This window comes from Zeus faber, assembly GCF_960531495.2.
Source record: "Zeus faber genome assembly, chromosome: 8".
In the NCBI taxonomy this organism is placed as follows: Eukaryota; Metazoa; Chordata; class Actinopteri; order Zeiformes; family Zeidae; genus Zeus; species Zeus faber.
This window is the reverse complement of record NC_137195.1, coordinates 16,142,027-16,161,944: the sequence shown is the minus strand read 5'-3', so window position 1 is coordinate 16,161,944 and position 19,918 is coordinate 16,142,027. Positions and strand designations below refer to the sequence as shown.

Here is a 19,918-nt window from a genome sequence, read left to right as displayed (position 1 = left end):
TTTTCTGTAACTTAAAAATGTGATTAGTTCTTGTCTCACTCTACCTGTTATGCAACAAGGACATCATATTATGGCATCAGGAGCAGCAGTAAAGTGCTTTTCTAGTCCAAATTTTTCTCAAAAACATGGAGCTCTATTCACAATCCTAGATTGATGTGTTTCTGTTCTTGCTGTATTTCATTTTAGTTTGACAGTAGTTTTAGTTGCCGGCTCCGAACTAAATTAGCCCAAGTGTAACAGTTAACATTGGATTTATTGGCAAATTGATTGAAATATAAAATAAATGGGATGTAATACAGGGGCAGCGGCTCAGGAGGTAGAATGAGTCGCCCCAGCTCCTCCTGGTGTCGTGCTGAAGTGTCCTTCAGCGCGACACTTAACCGATGACTGTTCCTACTGTGCCTTGCACAGCCGCCTCCATCGGTGTATGAGTAAGTTATAAGTCGCTTTGGACAAAAGCGTTTGTTTAATGAGGTAATGAAATGTATTCAAATAAGAAATGCGCAACAGCAATATAACATTGAAACTTACAGCAACTGAACATTTTATTGGCAATGTGAATGTGATATTTTATTTTAATCAACTCATGCCGATTGTGAAAAGAAGACCTTACTGAGCGCAGGGGAGAACTGCTGTGATATGGCATCACCTCCTCAAATTTGAGGAGGAATGCAACGATATAACAAATACATGCGGTTAAAAATGTTTATTTTATTTTTTAACCTGTGCTGTCAGCGTGCTTGGCATACAACATGGGGTGTTTGTATGCCATTGCAGTTAATATGCCAGTGGTTTTCAAATTCTCAACCTGCAAAACCACTCTTTATTAATCATCCAGAGCTGCTTGCAATAACTGCTTCCTTTGGATGGATTATTGAGAGGACAGTATTTATGTTCTACATGACCGCCACCAATCCCCCTTACCCCCTTACGATCTTACCATGTTTTGATCAATAAACACCTAATCATCATTACTTCCCCAGGAGGGGGAGAGTCACCATGGTTGAGACGAACAAACATAGAACCAAACAACAACATGTACATGGAAAAACATGAACAAAGAAACATCGCAGGACATGTATTTCACAAAACAGCAGCACATGGCCTCTTCTGTAATAGTAATAGCAGTAAAGGAGAGGAAAGGAGAAGGATGTTATCAGGAGGGTGCTTGGAGGTGTAATCGAAGCAGATGCTGTTGGTGTGTGTGTGAATGAGTCCACCTGTGTGTGAGTGTGTGTGATGTGTCAAAATGTGTAAAAAAAAAATCAATTATTATAATAATAATAATAATAATAATTATATATATATATATATATATATATATATATATAAAAAACAATAAAATATGTATTATATATTGTTATATATAGACATATTTACATTTATATCTGTCTGATTAATTTCTCAAAAAATATTGACACATGTTTTTATCATGTGTCATGTGCTCCATGACATCATACTGTAGATGTAAAGGGTCTCCACGAGAGCTTCACTTCAACAGAGATGGAACTTGGACTTTCATATTTTTACTTCAGTGTGTCATGCAATAAAGCTCAACAGGGATCCCAAATACCTCCCAAATCCTCTACCACATATCATTTTTAAATTACCTCTGTAAATGAACAGAGTCACGTCGTAATGCACAGGGAAACTGGCTCCCGCAACAAGAAGCTTCTCCTCCATTTCGGGAACAAAAGTTTGGTCGAAACCAAAAAGTTTGGCAGGAACCAAAGTCAAAGACTTATTCAGGGGTTTTTAGCGGATGGACCAACATTAACGCTGTTTTGCGTTGCAGCTTATTGCTAATTAGCTGTGACATGAAGCAGTAATTAGTAATTTGGATAAAGTTTCCTATCATTCTGCAAAACAAAACAAAAAAACAGGGCTTGAGCAGAGCTGTCCATGGTCCTGAGTCCATGGCCCATGGTCCAACACTGCAGCAGCAGGGACGGAGGCTGTGGTACAATCTCAGTTTGACCACTATTGCTATTCCCTATGACTTTTAGTTGTTTCTTTCTGTGAATTCACCCCTCAGTTAACACATCATTAAAGTAAGAACTTATTAGGTATTTTCGCACTGCAGGAACCTTTTCATTTCTAAGAACTTTTGGAGAAACCTCAATCCTTTTGGGAATTCGCCCCTGAGTGTTTTCTATCCATACATACTGTAGTTAATTAAAATATTTGGGTACTGTCAATGTAAATGTATGGAAAATGGGAATGGTTGTGTGTAGGTTGGCACCTGATGCTGTAGTTTTCAAGTGCGGGCAACAGATCCATAGGCGGAGAAAGCGTGAGAAAGCTCCCATGTGTTTCTGTGTCCGGGTGGCGTTCAGGGTCAGGACGCAGATTGGAACCTCCATTGAACATGGTGTACTGCACTTTTAATTATGACAGAACATAATGACAATACGCAACACAATACGCAAACAATATTTCACAGTTAAAGACTCAAGTTAGGAGTCAACATTTGGTACAAAACTGTACACAACTCCAAGAGCTGCATCAATAAGTCCTCCTTCAGCCTTACATTATTTTTATGTGTTATGATTGAAATATCTCCGTCTGTGGTGCCCACCTTCCCTCTCCCAGGTTCTTGATTGGACAACACATTCAGGGGTGTGTCGTTACAGTTGACCGGGGATCTAACATTGTATAAAAACCAGGCAAATGTCCAGAAATACACTATCACTCATTGTTTCCGCTTCCAAGAACGGATCATGAGGTGTCTGGTATTTGCTCTGCTCCTCGGAGCCGCCTGTGAGTATGAAATCTTCACCAAGCACGTCAGACATTATGTCTTGTTGAGGAGATGGTTGAGAATCTACGTGATGCGACCAAATTCACTGGATGTGAGACTCATCTACTTCATACGGACCTTCGTAGAGTTTTTGTACGCAGTGTGTTAGGATCTCATTAGTAAATCAGTGGGCTGAAAATGACCTCCAACCCTGAGGGCATTTTTTGTAATATAAGGAGGCTGCTTTACAGTTCCGTAAGGACTTATTGGCTGCTCTGAAATGTCCTTTAGGTGAAAACATACTGCTGATGTGAAAATTACTTTCTGTTATTGTTTTGTTCCCTGATGCTTCCCTGAGTTGTTCTAACTCTATAACTCTGTGACTGTGACCATGAATTCCCTTGGTACTATGGATTACGTTGATTTTTATTTACATTTTTTAAGTTGCCACTGATGAAGACAGGATCGTTGGAGGGTATGAGTGTGAGCCTTACTCCCAGCCCCACCAGGTGTCTCTGAACTCTGGCTACCACTTCTGCGGTGGCTCCCTGGTCAGCGAGTCCTGGGTGGTTTCTGCTGCTCACTGCTACAAGTCGTGAGTGTCTTCAGACATTGAGCATCTGCTTCTGGCCGTATGTATAATCTACAGGTGGATTGTTTTGTTTCTTATTATTTATTATTTAACTTGATGTTTTTTGTTCCGTCTTTAATCTTTCTACCATTATAGCAAGATGGACGTTGTTCTCGGGGAACACAATCGCTGGTGGCTGGATGGCAAAGAGCAGATCATCTCAGCTTCCCTCGTTATCCCTCATCCAAACTATGACTCCTACCTCATCAGCAACGACATCATGCTGATTAAACTGAGTGAGCCCGCCACCCTCAATGAGATTGTCCAGCCCGTGGCCCTGCCTTCCAGCTGCGCCCCCGCCGGCACCATGTGCAAAGTGTCCGGCTGGGGAGTCACCATGGACTCTGGTGGGTGCTGCAAGCGTTGTATAAGTTTATTAATACATTGCTGCTCCATCAATGACTTGTAAATGTATGTGTACTGACAGAGTTATTTACACCTCTCCTGGTGTGAAGGTCCTCATCTGTATTCTGACCTTCGTGCATCTTGGCTGCTGTATCATACAAATTTCACCAAGCAGTGCAATGTATTCTCATCCCATAATATTGCACCCTTTCTCACCCTTCTTTCACCGTTTCCTCCTACGTAGCCGCCGACAGCAACCGTCTGCAATGTCTGGACATCCCCATTCTGTCTGACGAGGACTGCGACAACTCCTACCCCGGCATGATCACGGAGTCTATGTTCTGCGCTGGATACCTGGAGGGAGGCAAGGACTCCTGTCAGGTGTGTGACTCAGTTTTGTGTTGCTTTTAAACAGGTATATATTAAATCTGGATCACTTAGATACCTTCATGCTCTCACCTCACTCCGCTTCTTCCTTTCAGGGTGACTCTGGTGGTCCCGTGGTGTGCAATGGAGAGCTGCAGGGTGTCGTGTCCTGGGGATTTGGCTGTGCAGAGAGGAACCATCCTGGAGTCTACGCCAAGGTAAAACTCAGTTTTCCAGAGAATAATTTCATTTATGTTTTCCCTTGGAAGGGAATATGACAATGGTATTCTTATTCTCCTGTAAAACAAAGTTGATGTAAATTTTTTTCTGTCTGTTTTTCCTGCATCAGACCTGCATTTTCACTGACTGGCTGCAGAGCACCATGGCCACTAACTAAGTCTGATCCAGCCCTTCAAGATTCAAGATTCAAGATTTTTTATTCGTCACTTACATATACATACTTTCATACATATATGCAGTGAAATGTAATAGATTCAGCGCTAAAACTTCTACAAAATCGACAAAACCCTTAAGAAAATAACTTGCACTTATTGTAAATGTGGTAAATGTCAATGTCAACATCCTACTGATTTAACATTCAGCAATAAAAAAAAGTGGCTTGATATCTCTGTTTATGTCCTATCTGTCACAAAACATGTTACCAGCAGCAGTGGAAGAAATACTTATATTCTTATATCCTATACCTCAATAGAAGCATAAATAAAGTGCTCGGGTGGAAGTTAAAATTCTTCATTCTGCTCAAGCATTTATGTTGAACTACTTGATATGAAATGTACAATGTACAATGTACAATGTTTGAATGTTGTATAAAAAATGGTCCCATCACTTGTTTTTAATATATGAAAAACATTTTTGCAGTTCTTGCAGTTGTTATGGATAAATGTAGTGTGCTAAAAAAAATAAGCTATTTTCTTTGAAATACAGAGGGGTAAAAGTGTTAAGTTCCTTCAACTGGAATTACTCCAGGAAAGTACAAATACCTTAAAAAAAAAAAAAAAAGGTATTTCATGTTGTTGTATAGAGTATTTGATTGAACGTAATCAGTTACTCTCCATCTCTGCTTCTTCAATTGATAAAATAAGTTGATGTAGAGATTATATTTGCATATTTCAGCAAACTTGCATTCCCTGCTTTTGTCAGAATATGAATTGTTGATTTATTGTTAATATTTGAGGTTTATTGTACCTTACCAATCCTAAGAAGGAGCAAACAACTGTTACTATTTGTTCTTTTAAAATATGTTATATTCACTACATGTGTAGAGTAATTTTCGTTCCCCTTCCCCCCCGCTGTCAGAGCTCTTTTCTCATGGCGACGAACGCCAAGCGGAACCCTGGCTGCTGGTGACGAGACCACGTCGGACACAAATTGTGGTGGGACCGAATGTCAAAGCCTGCAAAACACGCGTAGAGGGGAAGCGGCGGTGGTTGTCAGAGGCCCGACGCGTCACCCCGACACCACACGGACCCGACACGGACCCCGACACGGACCCGACACGGACCCGACGGCGGCTTTCGGGCTAATTCCACCTTTCACCTCGTGTTTTTCCACGCGCAGCGGGCCTCCGTGCGGGCGAGACCGAGTAGGATGCGGCTCACACTGCACACGTTGATCTCCCACGGGCGGGTGGCCCGGCGGATGGGGCTCGGGCCGGAGTCCCGGATCAACATGCTGCGGAACCTCGTCACCGGCCTGGTCCGCCACGAGAGGATAGAGACCACGTACGGCCGAGCGGATGAAGTGCGGTTCTACGCGGAGAAGGTGACGCGTCCCCGAATCCCCGCCACTCGCTCCGTGTTGTGTTGGGGGGGGGTCACCGTGGACTGATGACGTCATCAGACAGCGGCGCCCTGTGCGCCTCATGTTTGACATTAATTGGATTAATTAATAAGTAATTGGGGGGGGGGGGGGAGTAAACTCTAAAGTAATCTTTGTCACCCCACGCGTAACATTGTTCTTCTTAATCTTGTGTCTCTATACGTCTCCACGGTGAGAGTCCATCCGAAAGTACTTGTGGAACAACGGCAATACACGCCGTAAACGTCACTCCCCGTCATGACCCGCTGTGTGCGCAGTGCCGCCACCCGTGGGCGACATTTGTATTTGCAGCCACTTTGAATTTCGCTTGACGTCCAGGGTCATTATGGGGCCAAGAGGAGCCTCATGATCGGGCGTGATTTGTTTGGAATTGATTTATTAATCTGTGTTTTTAATTTTGCTGCAGTTGATTGACTACGCCAAAAAAGGAGATCTCGACGAGAAGGCGATGAAAATGGCCAGTTTCTGGCTCACGGTATGTATAATACAGTTTTGTTTTTTTTCAAATCCGAAGTTGATGGACATTACAATAAGTCTGTTGTAACGACCCCAATAATTCTGGTTCTATCTGGCATTGTCCCTAGGAGAAAGATCTGGTCCCAAAGCTCTTTAAGGTCCTCGCCCCCAGGTTTGAGACCCAGTCGAAGGGCTACACTCGCATGGCACAAGTTCCCAAGACGGCAAATCCTAACCGAGCTAAAATGGCCGTGTTGGAGTACAAAGGAAACCCCTTCCCGCCTCTCTATCCTGTCAGAAGGCAGAACGAGCTCACCCTCATCAACCAACTGCTCAAAGGCTACAGGGAAGAGAAGGCACAGCAGCTAGCAGCCAGAGCTTAAACAATCTCCTTTGTTTCAGATATTAAATCAGACTGAAAAGTGATGTTGTGTTACTTTGGACGTCCAACAACACACATCTGCAGCAGACATGGATGAGGTGTTTTTGTTTCTCCACAATTCAAAGGTTTTGTCAATGGAGGCCGGAACAGAGAACGTCATCTTTCTTTGTAAGACACTTTGTTGTTGTTGTATGTTTTGTCTAAATAAATGTTATTTAATTAAGACACAGCGTCGTTCTTTTCAGTGGCATCTTAAATAATTCAGGAAATCCAGAATTTAGTTTAGTTGTAACAGATGGAGGAAGAACACAGAAGTGACTTTTCCCTCTTGGCTGTAATTATTCTCAAGGCTAAGCAGGCATGAAGCGGTGTTTTTGTAACTTTGTTTTTTTCCCCGCTCCCGTTAAAATGTGGTAGGCTCCAGTCTCTATCCTGTAATGGACTCGTAATGAGAGCAGATTTACAATATTACTTACGGGTATCTTGAACAAATGGCCCGACAAACACAGACGCGAGCCAAATGACGACACATCCATTCCAGTCATCTAATAAACCGACCATTTTTATTTTGGCAAAAATGTATATGTACAGCATATATAGAATCATTTGACACCATTAAAATGCGTTTGAACAGTGCTTCAGTGATGTGCTCTTAACCAAACTGCTCTGAGTTGCCTAAAAGCTGTGCTGTTTTCTCTCATGCATACTTAATCCCACCTCACTGTCTCCTCTCCGTCGTATGTGCGTGCGCGCGTTAGTCCTGCACTTTGAAGTCACAGGTTCAAGCAGCGATGTATGCAGCTCCTTCCTCACATCTAGTGTCTGTTAAATCATGGCAACTCTAACCAGAGGCAACAGTAAATGAATGGCAGTCCTGCCAGATATGAAGTCAGACACATAACGATCAGAAACAACAACTAGATCTCTTATTCAAGTATTCTGCTTCACAGATTAATTTACACCTTTTACTATACTCGTACAAATAACACACCACAGTCCTAACACTCTAATATACTCCGGACAGTATAGCAAGTTGGATATTGATAAAACTGCGGACCATTAATCCAAGCAACCACTTTTCTTTCTAGGAAATAAGACGTTTAATGACGCTGTTACAATAGTTAAATTGGTTTTCTTATATTGCAAGAAACAAGTGGCAACTCCAGTTTTATCAATGACACCTTTGCGTTGCTCTTATCAGCATCTGCAACTGAATGTAAATCGTTATGTTGAACACTGTTCATTCTCTAAGAAAGACGCTGAAAGACATTTATAGAGTATATCTACAAGTGTTACATGAAATAGGACTGAATGCGGATTCAAAGCAGTTTCTAAGGTGATACATCCACAAATAACCAAACTGAGACCAGGAACATTAAAGTGCTCCATGCAGGACAAACAAATGTACAGTTTGATATTTTCACAGTTCATCTACAAGTCGTTTTTTTTTTTTTCCGTGTCATTGCTTAATGTTAAGGGACACAAACCTAATTGTGTTTTCAAAGTCATGACCCATATGAGTGTGAAAAGACCACCGCTCCACGTGTTTCATGTTCTCGTCGGGGGACGGGTGTTATTAGCGTCGCAGTTCTGAGGTCGAGAGAAAGACAAATGATGAATTTGTACAATTTCGGTATTTTTGAACGTTCCCCTGTCCTTGTGCTCTATTGCATCAATACATTCACCAAGGTCTACGTACAGACGGAAAGTAAATTGGGCCAGGCAAGTCTCTGTAATCCAGTAAAAAGCCAATAAACATTGATAATACGGTGCGTTACTGACAGTGTTTGAATGGGAATGTTCATGGAATAATAATAGTAATAATAATTAAGAGGCATCAGGAACTCCTTATGAGATAATCAACTACTCATCCAATAATATACTGTAGCCTATTGTATGTACTTACACAACAGAGACGTTTGAATACGTACAATAAGCACATAGTATGGTTATGTGGAATCCATAGTTTTTTGGACAGAAACATTCGAACATGCGTTTGTTTGTTTTTTTACAGGTACGTAGAAGTGTCCACAGTAAACGTGACGTACATTTACACACATCAGCATATCAGTCCAAATAAACCGGGTGCAACAAAGGCGTAGAAGAATACAAACCAACCCCCTAAATTCTGCAAAGAGTAGGAAAAAGAAACAAAAAGTCCCTTTTTCATGATCAGGATAAATAAGTCGGTCCGGTCACTTACAAAGGCATGAGAATTTTGATGATCGAAGCAAAAGGGAAAAAAATGATCAAAAACCTAGTGGTGTTTGTGTGGTTTTCTCATCTGCAATAAGGGTTGGAGCGCTCCTGTTTCAGCTATTTACAAACTCCTGACTCTCCACCTCCGCTGATGCCTTTATAAAAAGGTATTTCAGAGTTGTGTTCATTTCCGCGCGGCGCGCACACAGCTATCGCTCTATTGCTCTGGTTACATCCACTTTGTCACCGTCCTCCCCCTGTGCCTCTCACTGCTCTACATCAAATATTTATTGTTTCTTTATTCTTTAACAATCCCGGCACTCCGCCCGTGTCGCAACTCCTCGCCCCCGCTCTCCCTCATTCACAGGTTCCAGTGGAAAAAAAAAAAAATGCTCTGTGCACTCCACTCCACGTGCACACTATCCACTCCACTTTGTCCTTCCAGTGTTTTTGGTATTTATTAATTTGTTTTTCCTCTCTGTCCCTCGATGCCCCGTCCCGTCACTCAACCCCTCTCTCTCTCTCTCTCTCTCTCTCTCTCTCTCGCTCTCGCTCTCTCTCTCGTCCATTTTCTTTCACGCCCTCTCCCGTCTTACGCCTTCGTTCCCAGCACCCCGCCACCGCCGCCGCTCTGCATGCTGAAGTACTCTGTGAAGGAGGGGAGTCGGGGGGGCACCGGGGGGGAGCGCATGGCCAGGCGGGGGGGGATGGGCGGGGGAGGAGGAGGAGGAGGAGGAGGAGGGAACAGCGACGTCAGGTCGGCGGCGGTGGTGATGATCTTCTGCTCGCTGTTCATCGGCACCTCCGGCACCTTGCGGGCCACGGCCTCGTCCACCGTCTTCACCGGGTCCTGAGGGGAAGGGACGGGGGGGGGGGTCAAGGCATTCAATGCGTCAGTTCGGCTCCTTTCGCACTTTTGGGTTTGACCGCATTCTCCGTGTCCCGCCACTTCTCTCTCTCTCTCTCTCTCTCTTTATTTGATTTATTTAATATTTTCGTAACTTTCACCTTTTCTTTCTATTATTTTATTTCTACCCGATCTCCCTTTACTTTTACGCTCTTCCAGGCCCGATCTGCTTTTACTTTAACTTTCTTGCTTTTATAAACTGTCGTGTTTTAGATTCGGTCTGTTTTTACTTGATTGTACAGTGATTAGAGTTCTGAGAAAATCGATTTATCGAAAAAAAAAAAAGCATTAGTGTCATTATTATTATTAGGATTATTATTCATCTAGTGCTGATCAAATGACGACCCCCAAGATAAATCATGTATTCATATGATTACAGCCACTTAAAAGTTCCCCCACTGGACTATTTGAGATTCCTTTTTATTTTTTTTATCCATTTCTCCAGCACCATGGACCCAAACCGCTGACCACGGCTTAAAAAAAAAAAAAGCAACGCGGCGCTCGTGATGTGGTATTTATTCCGAGTCGGCCGCAACCTAAAAATGTGTTTGACACCGCCGCTCTAATCCGTGGGGTTGCAGCTTCACTCCCACCTCCTCGCCACGCCCTGTTTTAGGGTTTTTTCATGTTTTTATCCTCCATCCTTTTCATATGGTTCGTGCTCTCATGATACCTCTGTGGTGTCTGTTCTCAAGGTTTCCTCATTTCGTTTTTTTTTTTTTACCCTCAGGGGGGTTTCGCTTTGAGAGTTTTTTTCCTCGCCCGTCTGAGGCTTCAGGCCTGGAGGGGTCTGTGAATACGAGCCCTTGAAGCGTTTTATGGCTGCGATCGTGATGTACAACAATATAAATGAACTTAAACTTGACCTGATGCTGATGAAGGTACAGGGGTGTGAGGGTGCATCTCATGTTACAGCTATAAATCGGCCGAGTTTCAATTTGTGTGACCCCTAAATCCAGTTACCAGAATCCAAAACCCTTCATTGGCATGTAGGAGACTGGATGCCTGCAAATGATCTTTGTTCAAGATGCAATGACACCAAACTGGGGAAACCACAGGAGAACATGAGGAGAGCGTGTTGTGTGTGTGTAAAGTGCAGAAGCGTCGGAGTAGAAGCCGTGGTTTATAAAAGCGTACACACTCCAGCCCTGATTCACAGTATCCTCTGAATAACCGGATACACACATTTTGGAGTGTGTATGTTTGTGTTCTGGTCAATGACTTTGCTGCAGTTGGGTCGGATTTCTTTGCATTCGCCCATGAACACAGGTTTGCTACAGGTCGGCACCGGGCCTCTCATGAGGCTCACCACAGGCGAACACAAATCCGACTAAAATATTTACAAGGAAAAAAAGGTACGATTACAGAAAGAGTTTGGATTGATTTTCTTATCATCTCAACATCAGCCTCAAGAATAACTATTCTTTTCCATGCAATCAGAGGTTGAGTTTGTTAACCCCATGTTTCCCCATGAAAACCACAGAAATTGCAAAGGTTTACTTAAAAGCTCGGGATGGTACTAGGAATTAGAAATATCAATGTAGTTTAAATACTCATAACAATATCAACAACATTGGACACCCGAACTACTGAAGATACTACTGATAACTACTGATAGAGTTAGAAAATAACTGAATGAATAATGAATAGGTGAATAATGAATGCTCAATGGATGAATAATATCACATGAAATGTTTATGTTATGACCGCAGAAATTCAAATGTAACACTTTTTAATGATTTCACTGTTTTAAAGGCCTAATGCAAAAAAATAATAATAAAGCTGAATTTAAGACCTTTTAGAATTTTTAAGAAGACCTGCAGACACCCTGGTATGTCTAGAGTCCACACATACCATATACGACTTGAACCTATATTGTATCTATTTAAAACTTTTCAATTTACCAAACACTGCGACTTCAATATCGTGATATTGTGATATTGAGTTGTAATAAAATAAATCCACGTGAATTCCTTCTCTCACCTTTTGAACAGTTGTTTTGCATGTCTTTCTGGTTTGATGACCAACAGCTCAACTCACCGACTGGATGGAAAAGAGCTCGGTGAAGTTGGGCTGAGAGTCTCCCAGGAAGGAGCTGTTTCCGTAGGCGTGGTGGGGGAAGCCCTCCCCACCCGCCTCCCCCTTGGGACTGGACAGCAGGATCCCGATCTGGGATGTGCGCACGTGGTAAGGGAAGTTCTTATTGGCCGCCGATGGACGTGTGATCACCTGTCAGATGAATGAGAAGAATGTCAACAACTATCTTTTGTAATCAAATTGAATCAACTTTATCTTGCAGTGGCACAAATTACAAAACGATGTGTCTTTGAGCTTCAAAGCAATTCATACAATGTTGTTTTTGTCCCAGTCCCTTGGCACCACAAACAGCAGTGACCCTTTTACAATCCAAATTAGTTGTTGCAGATGAAGCAACACCACAAATAACAGATACATTAATAGAAACAATGCAGTATACAAATATATATATACTGTACACTTACAAGGAAATCCATGCATAACTATATAGATATGTCTCGGCCTGCATGAACGCATACAAATCCCAACAATATTATATACGGTGTGCACATAAAGAGGAGTATGAATGTAACAATTGGAGCAGTTACATAAAAGAAAATTCCAGCAAAATATTTTAAATACCTCGCCTATCCTTTGTTAAAACAAAGACAAAAATATGCTGTCAGAAAAAGATGACTAAAAGATGTTTTTATATACACTTAACTTGAAACTAACATTCCATCCATTGCTATGGTGGATGTGAATTTAATTCCCTTTCTGCAAGCTATATTTCTTTTACTTCATTAAACTGTTTCCTGTCTCTTCAATTTTAAATGGAAAGTCTTTCCACAGAAATCTCTCTCTACACTACTTCTCCCTTCATTTGACCAAACCACAGGAACATGAAAAGGGCCGCTGTCGGGTTGGAAAACTGGTCCTGGTGTTTATAAACGCTGCAATAGCTCATAGAACTCAGAGGACGTGAGATTCCGATCTATTCCAAACCCTTAGCTTCTGTAGGAGAGGAGCTGATTCTCAAATTGTCTGGGGATTAAGAAGGTGCTATCTTATCTGATCTGATCTGATCTGATCTGATAAGATCAACAGCACTGGTTCTCTCTTCTGAGCAAGATGCAGCTTCTCAACATTACTCCTTGAATCACGTCGTGTAAACCAGGCAGCGTTTAGAATCTCTTGAATCACTTGGACTTACAAAGACCTGCACATTTTATTTATAACCATTCCTCCTTGTTTGTCCCAGGGAAAGTTATTATCTAATGTCACACCAAGTAGTTTAATTTTATATACGTTGTATTGAACAAGTCCTTTCCGCCAACTGTGGAGCTGGTCTTGTGAGCCAATGACTATTGACTCTTTTGTAGATTTATTCAAAACCAGCTTTAGTTCAGTTTCCTTTTTACTCGGTGGAATACAACTTGCAGTTGTTGACTAAATGTGTGTAATACTATTTACCCTGGATGTGGGAAATTCAATATTATTTAATTGCACAATTAATACAAATATGTCACTTGTATGTATGCATGCAAGTGTCGAAGGTAGACAAGGGATAATGTTCGGCAGTATACTGTATGAATGAATAAAAAAGAGAAGAATCAGAACTCATCGTAGGAGTGACTGAAGGCCAGCAGGCATTAAGCACAATACAGTGTAGGAGCTTCTGTAAGAGATAGATTGTGTGTGTGTGTGTGTGTGTGTGTGTGTGTGTGTGTGTGTGGGGCACTCACAAGGAAAACGATGTGGGCGTAGAGGTGGATGCCGAGCTGAATGCCATTGACGATCTTCTCTCGTGCCCATCGGGGAATTCCAAAGTTTGCGATCAGAGCCATGACTGGCACTGCAAAGAACCTGAGGGAGAGAGAGAGAGAGAGAGAGAGATAGAGAGATTGATGGAGAGACAGATGGAGTGAGAGAAAAAGAACACAATAAGAAGAATAGAAACAGAATTCCAAAATAGTTTTATTATTCTAGCACAAATGGTGCACCCCAAAAGCACCGCAGGCGACTGTAAAATCATACCAAATCAGAGAGAGACAGCAAGAGAGAGGGAGAGAGACAAGCAAGCAACCACACAGACGAGAGCGGGAGAGACATTTTTAGGGTGGGATGGAAAGGAGAACCCGGGCGCCAAGACACAGAGAACGACCAAGGCCGGAAGAAAAGAAAAGATAATGATGTGGGAGAGGGCGCTGGTAATGACAGAGGGCGGGAGATACAGGGGTGACATTAGTCCGTGCAATCCACTATTCATTTCATGCCGATGCATTTAGCAGTCGCTGTTATGCGTCGTGAGAGCGGAGCGCCGGAGCGAAGCGCCGGAGCAGAGCGCCGAAGCCGAGCGCGGCGGATGCGAGGGCGGCTTAAAAGAAATAAATACTTTAATAACCAGCACACGTCCATAAACTACCTTATGCACATTCCAAATGGCAGCATCAATTATTCCAGGAGAAGAGACCTCCAAACATTATTTCACCATGTCAGTCATCAAGGCGCTGTTATCCAGTGAAAGGATGGATTAGAAAGCAGTGCGAGGGTGTGCGTGCATGCTGATGGGAGGTGGGAATGGGTGAGTGGTGGTGGAGGTGGTGGGGAGGCGGTGGGACTATTACCAAGCCAAGATCATTCAGTCTTAAACCCTCTGATGCGCTGTTTTTTTTATACGGACGGCATTAATTATTCAAACAGACGAGACCTATATTTCACTCTCGACCAATCAATCAGACCGATACGATCCGGGGCGAGAGCAGAGCGATGAGCGGCTCGCACCATAAAGTGTAGGTGGTGAAGAAGGGAATGTAGAAGGGCTGCTTCTCGGGATAGTGCTTGAGGGAGATGAGCACGGCGTAGCAGAACCACACGTAGGCCAGCAGCTGAAGGCCCATCAGTCCATAGCCTGCGGGGCTGTCGTAGGCATACAACACCTCCCCCGGGTCGAAGAACTGGTGCGGGAGAGGAAAGGAGAGCAAGGAGAGAGGATACGCCGTGAGAGATCTGCATTAGACACAGCACTTACCAGCACACGCCAGAAAACACACGCAGGGAATTTTTGAAGTTTGCATCACTGCTTGGTCGGAGGATGAGCAACTGAGTGTCTCCGTGGTCAGTGGTCTCTACCTGACAGGGTGAGTTGATGCAGAGAAAGCTGCAGTTGTAAAATAGTATAGGGTCGTAGTAGAGAAATAATATAGAAGCGCCACTTGTCTAAAACTGGGTCATCGTGTGTGTGTGTGCGTGCGTGCGTGTGTGTGTGTGTGTGTGTGTGTGTGCGCGCGCGTGTGTGTGTGTGTGTGTGTGTGCGCAAGAGTCAATGGCCAGTGGCTTAAGTTTCAGAGGCCAGTGATTGATAGCGCTGGTCATACTGGGTTACCTGTGCTCCAACGCTACATTATACTCAGGTAGCCAGGTGGCTCGACATGGAGCCGTTTGCTTCAAGGCTCAGCCGGGACCAGACCGATTCCCAGTTGCAGGTTCTGTATCAGGAGCATGTCTCAATTCACGCTACACCAGCTCCATTTCATTTCCAATTGTAACCTAGTTTGGCTTATTTTTAGTGCAAGCTCCCCTGAGTTTTAAGCTCTTTAATAAGTGGGACCATGTACGAGGGCAGCAGCGGAGACTGCCTCAGCTCCATATCGCAGTTGGGAGAGAGGGCTGGAGCGGAGGAATTATAATTACTGAGCAGACAGGCCATTCTCTGAGAAAAATTCTAATGCTGAACATGACAAGCCACCGGTGTTCAGGTGCCAACAAAAATGGCCAATCATCAAACACTTATTTCATTGTTAACAATGCAACATAACTTTGAGTTTGCACTCGATTTTAACGTTGCAATACTATGTCACTTTTTTTTCCTTAAAATGACAGCTTAAAAATCATTTTGATGGTTGACTGACTTGTAAGAGAATTGCACCTCTATTATTCCCACCCTCCCCCCGAACGCCTGTTCTTGCACTATGTAACTTTGGTGTTCAGGGACGAAACTGCGGGAAAAGTGTGTTACGCTTTACAGCACTACGTCACTTCCTTGATGTTTGGCTCCGGTACCAGGCACATTTTTTTTTGCCTGGAAAAAAGTATAACCCCCCCCCAAAAAACACTATTATAAACTTGCCGGTCAAAAAACGGTAATAATACTCATATAAAACGTGCGCCCAGCACACACACCTCAGCCTGCACACACCGGCCATCACTTTCATTGCATCACAGGGTTTGTTTCACCCTCTGACTCGCGCGTGCGAGCCGATCTGCCAGGTCGGGCACATCCGGTACCTACACCGGTAGCAGGGGGCACCTTCCAGGGGAGCTGTGGGGAAAGAGGGCGCGGGGAGGAGCCTCGGGGAGAGATGCTCTGGGGAGCCTTGGGCTGAGTGCTCACTGAATCGGCGAGGTCTGTGCAAGGGGCGCTGTAACCTAGATGTACATTATGTTGGCGTTGTGTAACATAGACTGTTATCGAAATGTGACCCACAAGGTTCAAATTTGTCCGGTAAAATAAATTACTTTTGGACAGAGTTTTACGAGAGTGGTGTAAAAGTGCAATTGCACTCTGTATTGGCGCCAAATCCCAAATACAAAAAGTTACAGAGTGCTGCTTTAAGTGCTGGATTCTGAAAGCATATTCTAGCAAATTCTAACTATCTGTGTTGCGTACATTTCAGCTGTGCTCATAATATACCTTGTAATATGAATGTCAGACCTTTAAAAACTCCCCATACAAAGAGATAGGAATTTGTCTTGTTAGTCATTATAGTATTTCAGATTTCAGGCGTATTTCAGATTGATCTTTTATGCCTACAAACCTTGACCACTACATTGTTGAACATTCAGCAACATAATTTTACTTGTGAATGATTTATATTATGTTTTCTATAGTTATATTCACAATTGTGGTGTATATCGCAATCACCTCTAGAGGTGTGAAGGAGCTGTCTTTCCTTAATTATTATTCATGACCTGACCTTAGAGCGGCAAGTACAAACACCAACTACATGCAAAAAAAGTGCATGTTAAGCTTGGACAGCTCAGTGTGTGGGCCTTGTTTCCTAATGTGATGATTTGAACTGAGTGTATGTAAATGACTTTATCTGATGTCATCATGAGTAACAGTAAGAAAGACGATCTGAGAGAAGATTAATTTTTTTTTGGTTTTGAAAAAGCAAAGTATAAATACAGATGCTGACCTTTTAAGTTAAGTTTTTTTTTTTCCAAACGGAAGAGACGGCACGACATTCACAATGAGCAAAGGTATAAGTGATGTCAAAAACATCAGTGTCCGCTTTTCAATAAAACATTGGCACGGCTCCCCTGGAGACATTAACATGCTGTACTCAAGGACCGCATTCACAGCTTCAAAGTGAGGTTTACACATCCTACTGTGTCAAGCTGTTCCATAAATATGTGGAGATGTATAGAGTTATTAAGGCTCCGACGTGTATAATTAATTAATGGGCTCACATGGTATGGAACCAGCCCATCAAATCCCCCTTCTCCCCCTTGACATGGATGTATAATTAAACAGAGTGAAGGTTTCGAGAGGATGCTTCAGCATCGGTTGCCGTCTCCAGCCTTGTACACACCGGCTTGGTTACTGATGCAGCTCAGAGGAGCAAATGTGCCGTACGTGATCTGAGCGCGTTACACTTCCAGTCTTCTCCCCAAAACCTGCAAATCCAGAGCCACTGGTGTTTGAAGGTGATGAGCGGATTTATTTGTCCTGGTGTGTACTTTGCGAGACGCTTGACAAGCCCACCAACATAATTAGCAAGTACGATAATTAAGTCCATTCCATCGGTCCTCAACGCGGAAATATTTGCCATCGTTAGGATTCCTGCCCTTCTGACTGTGGATGATGACTAGTGAAGTGCAACCTCGGTGCTGATCCCGGTGCATTGCGGGTGATGAAGTGCGTGGTGCCGTACCTCAGCCTCGTAGATGAAGAGGATGACATAGGTGATGGTGTAGACCGTCATGTAAATGCTCAACTTCACCGAGCCGCCGTGGCTGATCCTCGCTCTGGCACAGCGTGAGTGACACACACACAGACAAGGCGAGACAAGGTCAAACATAAGAGCCACGTAGAGGGGGAGGTTAAACTGGACCTATTATGCGTTTCCTTGTTTTCTGTCATATTTACAGTATAAAGTAACAATATGGGAGGTTCGTATTAGACGCGGCCAAATGATCTATGAATGAGGTAAACTAACGACAAAGTAATGCTCTGAACAAAACTCTCAGGCTGCCGACCGCTTTGAACGCTCAGTTTTCAAAGGTTTTTTCTACTTTCGGCGCGAGGTGACGTCAGCTCGCCAGGGATTTCCTTATATGGTCATCTGCCCCACTGGATCTGCTATGTGTTTCTCCAAACAAAACCAATAAAAATTGTGTTTTTTTTATTGTAGATTATTTATTTTATTTACTTTTTACTATTTTATTTTCCGACGTTTACATGTGACAAAAAATCTCCGCGTCCGAGTCCTGGTATGTCGCGGTGCGGTGTCCCCCACAAGCCTGTAGCACAGCAACCAAAGTCGGAACAAACATTTTAAGTGAGGCCTCGTGGATCTAATATGAGTGAAGATTCAGCAACCGGATTGTTTATTTCTCGCCTAAAATTTGTTCAGAAGCAGATTTTGGTGGACTGATGATGAAATCTGTGAAAATTTACAGAGTAAATAAAAACCAAACCCGAAAGTAAAGCTCAAACCTTATTGGCTCACAGAACTAGGGGCTGCTCATTTACAACTAAAGTTACACACACTGAAACAGCCCTTTTTGGAACACTATGGTATGGAGGCATGTGGTAGAGATGATAGAGAATGGTTCAAATGCATAATCTGAGTGGTATTTTCAGCAAAAAAAAAACTTCAAAAACATGTTTTGGGGAACTGAGAGACTTATATTAACATGTGTAAAAAGGAGAATAATAGGTCCCCTTTAAAATATGTGTACATACATCAATGACAACAGCAATACACTGTTTCTATATTACACACACACACACACACACACACACACACACACACACACACACACACACACACACACACACACACACACACACACACACACACACACACACACACACACACACACACACACAGAACGTCTAAATACATAAATATAGATAATCATCAACACACCCAAAACAGACCGAAAATACCTACCTAGTGACAGTGAAACCTTTTCCCAACAGTATCAGCATAAGAAGGAACACCAAGAAACTGACGGAGAACAATAATTTCCCTGGAGAGAGAGACGAAGGAAGGGAAGACAGAGAGAGAGCAAGAGATAGAGCGAGAGAGAGAGAGAGAGCGAGAGAGAGAGAGAGAGAGAGAGAGAGAGAGAGAGAGAGAGAAGCGAAGGCCCACAGACAGTGGGATAATTAGGTTGTGGTTTCCGAATCTGTAACACCATAAGGGAAGATGAAATCAGGTCACCACACACACCCACCCACACACATACACACACACACACACACACACACACACACACACACACACACACACACACCCCAACACCCACACCCACACCCACTATTGCGTGTGCCCTTCACACCTGCTCCCACACTTGTTCATCCCACACCTATCCATCATCTCCTGTACTCGTTGAGTCGGCACTGGCAGTGAGTGATTTTCGGGCAGGGGGGTGGTGTCACCTGTCAAGGCGTCGGCCGGCGTGATATGGGATGTGAAATGAAATGATACTGGGACTCACCCAATATCTTCAAGCTGCCGTTGCCGACTCCATCTCTCGCGTACAGGCCCCAGTAGGTACAGTGGAACAACAAGCTGAGCACTGTTAAATTGAAAAAGAAGGGAAGGGGATGGGAAGAGTGAGGGAGGGAGGGAGGGAGGGAGGGGAAAGGATGTGGCGAGGGAACACGGAGCAATAGGGGACGAGGAAAGGGAAGTAAGGATGAGAAGAGATGTGATGAAGGGGGGGGGGTCAGGGTCAGGCGGGTGGAGGAGAGGAGAGAAGAGGAGAGAAGAGGAGGATTTTAGGTGGCGAGGAGATAGTGAA

The 19,918-nt window shown here is 43.4% G+C and overlaps 3 protein-coding genes across 3 annotated transcripts in view; 2 read left to right on the top strand and 1 right to left on the bottom strand.

The window, feature by feature from the left end:
* Window positions 1–2,720: 2,720 nt before the first annotated feature.
* Window positions 2,721–4,479, top strand: LOC307233872 (trypsin-2-like; the record flags this gene model as incomplete). The annotated part of the gene is made up of 6 exons (XM_080005329.1): window positions 2,721–2,760; window positions 3,185–3,335; window positions 3,468–3,718; window positions 3,961–4,097; window positions 4,199–4,300; window positions 4,432–4,479. The coding sequence occupies 6 exons, from the start codon at window positions 2,721–2,723 to the stop codon at window positions 4,477–4,479; spliced, it is 729 nt and encodes a 242-aa protein (XP_079861455.1).
* A 1,009-nt stretch (window positions 4,480–5,488) lies between these two features.
* On the top strand, window positions 5,489–6,984 carry mrpl17 (mitochondrial ribosomal protein L17). The gene is made up of 3 exons (XM_080006111.1): window positions 5,489–5,864; window positions 6,328–6,396; window positions 6,506–6,984. The coding sequence occupies exons 1-3, from the start codon at window positions 5,691–5,693 to the stop codon at window positions 6,758–6,760; spliced, it is 498 nt and encodes a 165-aa protein (XP_079862237.1). The 5' UTR covers window positions 5,489–5,690; the 3' UTR covers window positions 6,761–6,984.
* Window positions 6,985–9,550: 2,566 nt separating this feature from the next.
* tmem145 (transmembrane protein 145) overlaps window positions 9,551–19,918 on the bottom strand; it is a gene marked incomplete at both ends in the record, with an annotated part of 46,129 nt that continues 35,761 nt past the window's right edge. Inside the window, 7 exons of the mRNA XM_080005886.1 lie at window positions 9,551–9,808; window positions 11,906–12,094; window positions 13,627–13,747; window positions 14,666–14,838; window positions 17,818–17,911; window positions 19,063–19,141; window positions 19,613–19,693. Of these exons, the coding sequence (XP_079862012.1) occupies window positions 9,551–9,808; window positions 11,906–12,094; window positions 13,627–13,747; window positions 14,666–14,838; window positions 17,818–17,911; window positions 19,063–19,141; window positions 19,613–19,693 (995 nt within the window). The remainder of the gene's footprint in view (window positions 9,809–11,905; window positions 12,095–13,626; window positions 13,748–14,665; window positions 14,839–17,817; window positions 17,912–19,062; window positions 19,142–19,612; window positions 19,694–19,918) is intronic.